Below are 7300 nucleotides of genomic sequence, written 5' to 3' on the forward strand. Positions count from 1 at the left end.
AAAACGATTTGAGGCAATTTTTTAAATACTATAACAGGGCTTAAGTGTAGTTAAACATATTTGTGTGTATTAAATGTAGTTTAGCATATTTGTTTCAGCTTGAAGGTCTGGATCATCTACTCACTTTCTTAGCTTGTCAGAGAGGACAGGGGTCGAGGGCTGGGCTCCTCTGTGTGATGGAGATGGGCTGTGGTTAGCACGACTGGGGGACTGTGAAGGACTGGGACTACCGCTGGCCCCACGCCGATGACCTCCAGAGCTCCGCCCATCCCTCCTAGAACTGGCCCCCTGCCGTGAGTGAGAACGAGACCTGATGGAAGAACAGGATTTAGGCTCATTGTGTGCTACAAAATACTGTTGCACTGTTACAGTGCTACAATTAATTAACCAGTCTCACCTTGTTCGTCTGCGTGCACTATAGCGCCTCCTGTCCCTGTCTCGGTCATTTGAACGAGATCTCGTCCGGTCGTGTCTTCGCCAAGATCCGCCTGCTCCACTGCCCCCTCTTCCACGGGAGCGAGAGTTTGATCGCCGCCTCGACCGGGAGCGGGTACGAGAACGCCGCCCATCTCTCCCTCCCCGTCCCCGGCGGGCACGCCGAGAGCGGGAGGACGAGCGGGAGGAAGAACGGGATGAGGAGGAGGAAGAGGAGGGCGAGCGGCTGGAGGATGACCTTCGTCTCCTGTACAAACAGAGAGAAAGACAGAACGTTAGGAACACATTTACAGTGCACTGGCCTAGCTCGAAAATGCTATTTGCATTTCTTAGTGGGCTAATTGCTAGTTTGCTGTACGCTACTTTGAGTAGTGGAGAGGCTACGGTAACTTTAGCCAATAATAAGCATTAAATAAAAAGCTCAAATTCAGGACTTTACTCACAGGCCCATATGATCTCATGGTTGGACATGGGCAATAACAATCAAACAATATCAATCAAAAATGAACTACGAGATTTCCTTCTTAAACAGTGACATCATGCCGATATTGATATTCGACGATACACTACTAAAGAAAATGCTTATGTGATGAAATAACTTTAAAATAAACAAAACATAATTTGCAGCTTAAAAAGTGACAAAATCTTTTAATAAAAAATGAAGTAAATCAAATTTCTTTCTGGTCCAAACACCTGCAGTCATGTCAACGGACAATAATATAACTGTTCAGGAAAAAGAAGAAAAAAGAAAAAAACAATGAGAAGTCAGGAAGGGGAAAGTTACCGACCGGGAGCCCCTGCTATGACCTGCGGGGTGCTGCGAGTTGGTGGGGCCGAGGCCAGAGAGCGGAGCGGCGGCTTGAGTGGCTGCAGCAGCCTCGTCATCGCTGCCGCCAAAGCTAGTGATGAAGGTGATCTTCTCTGGACCCGGAGTACGAGACCGGGACCGGGATTCAGAACTGGACTCCGACTCTGGCCTGATATATATTTTTTAAATATAATAAAAATCAACCATGTTAGCGATAGGGCAGATGTCAGGGTCATGACATTTTAACGTCATTATCAAAATGAAACCAAACAAAGTGGAAATTGAAGGCTTTTAAAAACGCACCCTTTGTAGGTGTCATATGTTGGGCTGTCTCTCCTAGCATAGCTGTAATTCAGGACGGCAAGCAGAGAGGATAGGTATAGTTCATTATGGTGTTGTCGAGGATCATCTTGGATGGATTCACAAAACGAGAAATATACTCTATTCTATGATGGCATAAAATTACCTGGGTGGACTGATCTGTCTACCCTTCAGTCTCTTCTCCCTGAACTCCCTCCTCTGTCTTCTAGAGCGGCGACCCTGAGATAATCAAACATGTTATGTTAGCAATGGTGCCAACCAACACAATCAAAGAAAAGCACAAAGAGTGTACACACACACACACACACACACACACACACACACACACGTATCTTACAGAATACATGGCCTTCTCTGCCTCTAGAGCCTTGGCATGTTTGATGGCTTCCACTTCCTCCTTGTCTTTCCTCAACATCCTGATAAACAGAAAAGTTACTGTTAAATGTTGATTATACTAATGACATTTATACTATTGACATTTCATTATTATGGCACCTCTGAATCATGTCGGTATTTAATCACCCTGTCTGGCTTTATTTATCAACAATGAATGGCTGGGTGACAAGTAAGGTGGCTACTGAACTGCTAGCCTGGGTTAGCGTTTGTTATGTAACAAATACTTCCTTCACAGCGAATTCAACATAATCTTTTCACAATCGACATCAATAACTGTGCTTAATTGTATCTTTAGCCTTTGCCTTTGAAAAGGAAGGAACAAGCAGGGGACAAACAATGGTAGAAATCTTACCTGACAAAATCTCCTTCAGACATTCCATATGGGGTTGCAATTTTGTTCAGATCCAAGACCTGTTCTTGGTTCAGTTCATCCACATCCACCTCCACATCTAGAGAGACAAATCATAGTAACATACATCAATTTCAATGCACATGTCAGGGGCTACCACTGGCCCCACGCCGATGACCTCCAGAGCTCCGCCTATCCCTCCTAGAACTGGCCCCCTGCCGTGAGTGAGAACGAGACCTGATGGAAGAACAGGATTTAGGCTCATTGCATTGTGTGCTACAAAATACTGTTGCACTGTTAAAGTGCTACAACAAATTAACCAGTCTCAACTTGTTCATCTGCGTGCAACTCCTCCTGTCCCTGCCTCATGTGAGGACCCAAGGGAGTTCAGTGCCAAGTAATAAGTCAAGTCAGATTATGATTTGTGGTCAGTTAGAGTCTGTCAATGGATTTGTCTGTGTCCCAATTATGCCTGGAGTAATCAATATGACATTGTAGTACCGATGTCTGACTGGCCTCCAAATACTGTGATAATGGATACTGCACCAAGTACTCTGGCAATGGGAACAAGTAATGTATAATGCCGTGTTCACACAAGGCAGATGCAAAGATCACAGGATATGTCGCTTTGTATATCTGTTGCAGTGTAGAACTGCCCGTCACGTGTGAACGCAGCATAACCGAAAGGGAATGCGTTCCAAAAGCATGACGTCACAGACTAACCTCCTAACGTTCCCATTGGTTAGTGCAGGGGTAGCGGTCCTGTATACCACTGGAGACCAGTCACCAGGGGTTTGAAGCAACCATAGCGCCGGGCGGGGAGGGCAATCAATTCCTGTCAATGCACTAGTGATGAATACAACAGGTTGGCCACCTATTCAGTGGGGGTGTGATCCTCCATATGAGTTAGATCCTCTCGGTGAAACCCCTCACTGTCAAGTGAAAAGAAGCGAGACTGGCAACTTCATGAGTACCAGAGAGGGCATGTGCTTGTTTACACCCTCCCTAACAAACCAACCAGTAGTGTTCAGCAGCGAAATGGGGAGGGGAAGAATTTATGTTTTTTCTTTTTACCCCCCCAGAAACCATTATCAAAATCACTTTGATTGCTCATCACTGCACCTCCCGAGTCATTTGGGACACACACACCAAGTTTGAGGCTGTTCAGCTAGACAGCACCCAAGTTATGGACAGGCAAACACACAGGTTCCGTGAATAATAGATAAAAAAAACAGTAGTGGTCAAATTTGATCAGTGGCGGGGCGCTCCTGAGGGTGCAGTACGTAGTTCAGATTAGTCATTGGTCCGACAAACGAGAACCCACCTCAAACCCTAACCTAACCATAACCGCAAGGACGGGAGCAGCGCATGTCCGACATGCGGACGCATGTCGGACTAATGCTCCGGCTTGAGTAGATAGAATACTATATATTTTGTTCTTTCTGCATGACACATTAGATTAGAGGTCATATAATTTATAAATGCATTTTATTTTAAATACATCTCCGTGCAACGCCGTTTTGGACATATGAAAAATATATACAAGATAAAACATTAACAAACCGATATCTGGGATGCCTTCATCCTCTTCCGATTCACTGTTCTCAGAGTTTTCCTCATCTTTATCCGACCCGGGTTCAGGTTCCGTCACAGTGCTGTCCTCATAGGTGTACCCGATGGTGGCCTTCTTTTCAGACAGTCTGTAACATTAGATGTGAGACAAATGGATATACATGGCTATACCTCACACAAGTGGTTAAACAGATCAAGGAACCTATGGTTAAATGCATAGTTGAGTCCATCGAGGGCCACTTGGTACTCACTTTTTTTTCTCATCTTCATTTGGTCTTGGCAGGCCACCATAGAGCTCATCAAAGTAGATCTGGTACAAACACTGCTCCTCAGAGACTGCAAGGGGACAGTGGGGAGTTAAAGACCATAGCACAACAGCAGATGGGAGTACCAAAGACAGGCTAGCATAGCAACAAGAGGAACATACAACTCTATTCATATTAAAATGTTGAGCCATGAACCTAAAAGCCTCTTTGTGTTGCTGGCGTATTGCAGGCACTCTGTTTTCGCTAAACTTAATTAGGCTAAAAATACTAAGACTTTACCGCCTTTGTCCCTTGTGATGCAGGAATTACTGAATAAATACTCACTGTTGGCAAAGTCATTCTGAACTAAACCTCTGTAGCGTTCATAGTTGCATTTCCTCTCCTCTGACTCCTGCTCTGGGGAACTACATAAAACAAAGATCATAATCAAGGATTGACATGTTGCTGCATCCTCAAATCTCTGAGTCTAGGCGCGTTTAAGTCCTACTTACGCGTTGCTCAGAAGTGGAGGTGTGTAGGTGGGGATGTAGTCCAGATGAGCCCGTACGTCAAATCTGTCAATCATATTGTTGGCATCTCCTTGCCATGGCATCCTTACATAAACAGGCAGGAACTGATCAGTAAAGATGACACCATTCCTGAATAATATGTTGTGCATTTAGAAGGAAGCATGTGATCTTATCTTACATGTTGATGGGACTCTCTGCAGCCAGCGCTACAGCCGGATCCAGACTGATTTTGTAGGCCCGGCCATGAACCTGTAGAAACTGTGCTGGATCTTTTTTCTGAGCAATGGCAGAGAAGGTAGATATTATGAGCACCCAGTGGACGAAAACAAATATGATAACAGATAGCCCCGAGATGGGCAGACTACAGGTAAAAAAATGTGTGACAACACAGAATTTACAGCATGTCTCTTACTATCTTCTCGTAGTATTCCCTCCGGCGTTCCCCGCGGCGTTTGTAGTCTACCATCATGCCACGGAGCTTGCGCTCGTGTTTGCGGGCCTCCTGCCACATGACGGCTCCGCTGGGGGTTGGGGCGCGGCGGGGCACGGCTGCTGTGGACGACAAGAGGATGGGGAAAAACAAGTATGGGAGGGAGAGAGAGAGAGGGGAGAGAGAGAGGGAGGGAGAGAGGGGGGGGGAGAGGGAGAGAGGGGGGGGAGAGGGAGAGAGGGGGGGGGAGAGAGAGAGAGAGAAGGAAATTGGAGAGACATGGGGATACAGGGGTTGAAACAGGTTGTTTACAGGATGGACACCATCCCAGGTGATTCACCTTCATTCTGTGTCTGCATTTTGATGCTGCCAAACACAATACATTCACGTTTAGTTTAAAAGGTACTTGTCTTGTTAGTGCAAAGAATAAGAAATCTCGTGTTAAATCACATTTTTGTTAAGACAGATTGAGTTGCAATTTGGAGGTCCCCACTCTTCACATTGTAATACAGACTATGACAGAGCCGAACCGCTGACATACATACACGAACCCGTTTCATTCATTCAAAAAGTGAAATACTTTTTGATTGCTAGTTTCAGTTAGCAGACAACATAGCTTGAGCAAGCAGCATGCATCATTCTTCTGCTGGCGTTATTGTTCACGCTTTCTATCGATGCATTATAACGTCCATCCGTTGAAAATCGATACATTTATTAACTTGCATAATTTGCATCTTCTTGCCATTGCCAACAAAAGCGCTGAACTAGTATAGTGTTTTCATAGTTAGCCTTAGCAGCTAAGCTAATGTTCGTTAGGGCCTTAACACATGCAGGGCCCCAGGTAGTCGGTCGCACGAAGCTGTAGGGATTACTTTTAACACGTGCAAAGTACGCAATACACCTAAACCGCGTGATGTGTACGGTTGTTTGGTTTCTGCATTCGGATGTGTACCTGTTTAGTGTAGACCACCAACACAAACTTGGGTTATTCCGCTGATTCAAAGCGATGGCAGCCAGCACTAGCAGACATTCACACCACACCTCCCTTCCAGTCGGGTTGTTGTCTGTAGTGAGAGTGTAGTAGACAGCTGGGGGCGCTAGCATACAGCAATATATTGGACTACATACGGTCGGTGGGGTGCGAATAAATTCACTATTAAACATGAAATAGTAGGCCTACTGCCTTGTGCCTACACACCCTTTGTCATAATATAACTAGCTCTAGGCTTCTAGCCTATTTTTCAACATTTATTTATGTAGAATACAGAATACGCTCAAGAAATATATCAAAATCAATATCAGTAAAATCATAGGCCTACGTTAAATTCCCCCACCCCAGGATGGTTTCATCCTTTAGCACAGTGGTTCCCAAAGTGGGGTCCGGGGAACCCCAGGGGTCCTTGAGGGAGTTCCAGGGAATCCCCAGCTAAATTATAGTTTGTAACCAAATGAACCCGGTCTGATTTGGTTCCATTTGTACACTCTCAGAGTTAAATTAACTTTGATTTTACAATATACAATATACATTACAATATACAAATGGTTGAAAATCACTGCTAGAACTGTGAAACTCTTTCTCTTATGGGTCCTTGTTGGCATATATTTTCAAATGGGGGTCCGTGGGCTAATGAGTGTCAATTTGGGGGTCCTTGACATGAAAAAGTTTGGGAACCACTGCTTTAGCAGACCTTGTGCCTGACTGTCCCTCCTCCTTTTATTACTCTATGGACTGTCCATACAAACTGTTACATTAATAAAATAATACCTTATCTGTTACGACATTAAACGGCCAAAAGATGGCGCTCTAATGTGCCCTTGTAACGTGGGTTCACGTTTCAACTCTAGTCCAGGTCCTCAACCTCTTGTGTACACACAGTGACACACACACACACACACACACACACACACACACACACACACACACACACACACACACACACACACACACACACACACACACACACACACACACACACACACACACACACACACACACACACACACACACACACACACACACACACACACACACACACACACGTAGAATATAATTAGCTAACCCTTGAAAACCCTATAGTCCAAATAAACACATAGGCCTACCTATATAAATAAATTGGATAGCTCTTCGCCTCTCAGTCATTAGATCAAATAGCCTACCTTATTGATTCTGATTAATTTAATTTGGCAACATAGCCTTCTACATTTTGCCCTTTG

General features: G+C 44.8%; 1 protein-coding gene across 5 annotated transcripts in view; it reads right to left on the reverse strand.

Annotated features, from left to right (window-relative positions):
- The window catches only part of clasrp (CLK4-associating serine/arginine rich protein), a 108301-nt gene that overhangs the window by 5763 nt on the left and 95238 nt on the right, over positions 1 to 7300 (reverse strand). For 4 of the 5 annotated variants that reach the window (XR_014569787.1, XM_083773952.1, XM_083773951.1 and 1 more), the window contains exons 1-14: positions 6039 to 6162; positions 5069 to 5208; positions 4835 to 4932; positions 4639 to 4740; positions 4472 to 4551; positions 4133 to 4217; positions 3873 to 4009; positions 2313 to 2409; positions 1902 to 1980; positions 1710 to 1783; positions 1547 to 1588; positions 1224 to 1412; positions 398 to 682; positions 125 to 310 (exon numbers count right to left, since the gene is read on the reverse strand). Coding sequence is in view for 4 of the 5 variants with exons in the window: in XM_083773952.1 (XP_083630078.1) it covers positions 125 to 310; positions 398 to 682; positions 1224 to 1412; positions 1547 to 1588; positions 1710 to 1783; positions 1902 to 1980; positions 2313 to 2409; positions 3873 to 4009; positions 4133 to 4217; positions 4472 to 4551; positions 4639 to 4740; positions 4835 to 4932; positions 5069 to 5167 (1553 nt within the window). In the remaining variant the exon portion in view is untranslated. Of the gene's footprint in view, positions 1 to 124; positions 311 to 397; positions 683 to 1223; positions 1413 to 1546; positions 1589 to 1709; positions 1784 to 1901; positions 1981 to 2312; positions 2410 to 3872; positions 4010 to 4132; positions 4218 to 4471; positions 4552 to 4638; positions 4741 to 4834; positions 4933 to 5068; positions 5209 to 6038; positions 6163 to 7300 lie in introns of those variants that run through there. The other variant, XM_083773950.1, reaches the window with a different exon arrangement.

This window comes from Protomyctophum parallelum (genome assembly GCF_964188405.1).
Source record: "Protomyctophum parallelum genome assembly, chromosome: 9".
NCBI classification, from domain to species: domain Eukaryota; kingdom Metazoa; phylum Chordata; class Actinopteri; order Myctophiformes; family Myctophidae; genus Protomyctophum; species Protomyctophum parallelum.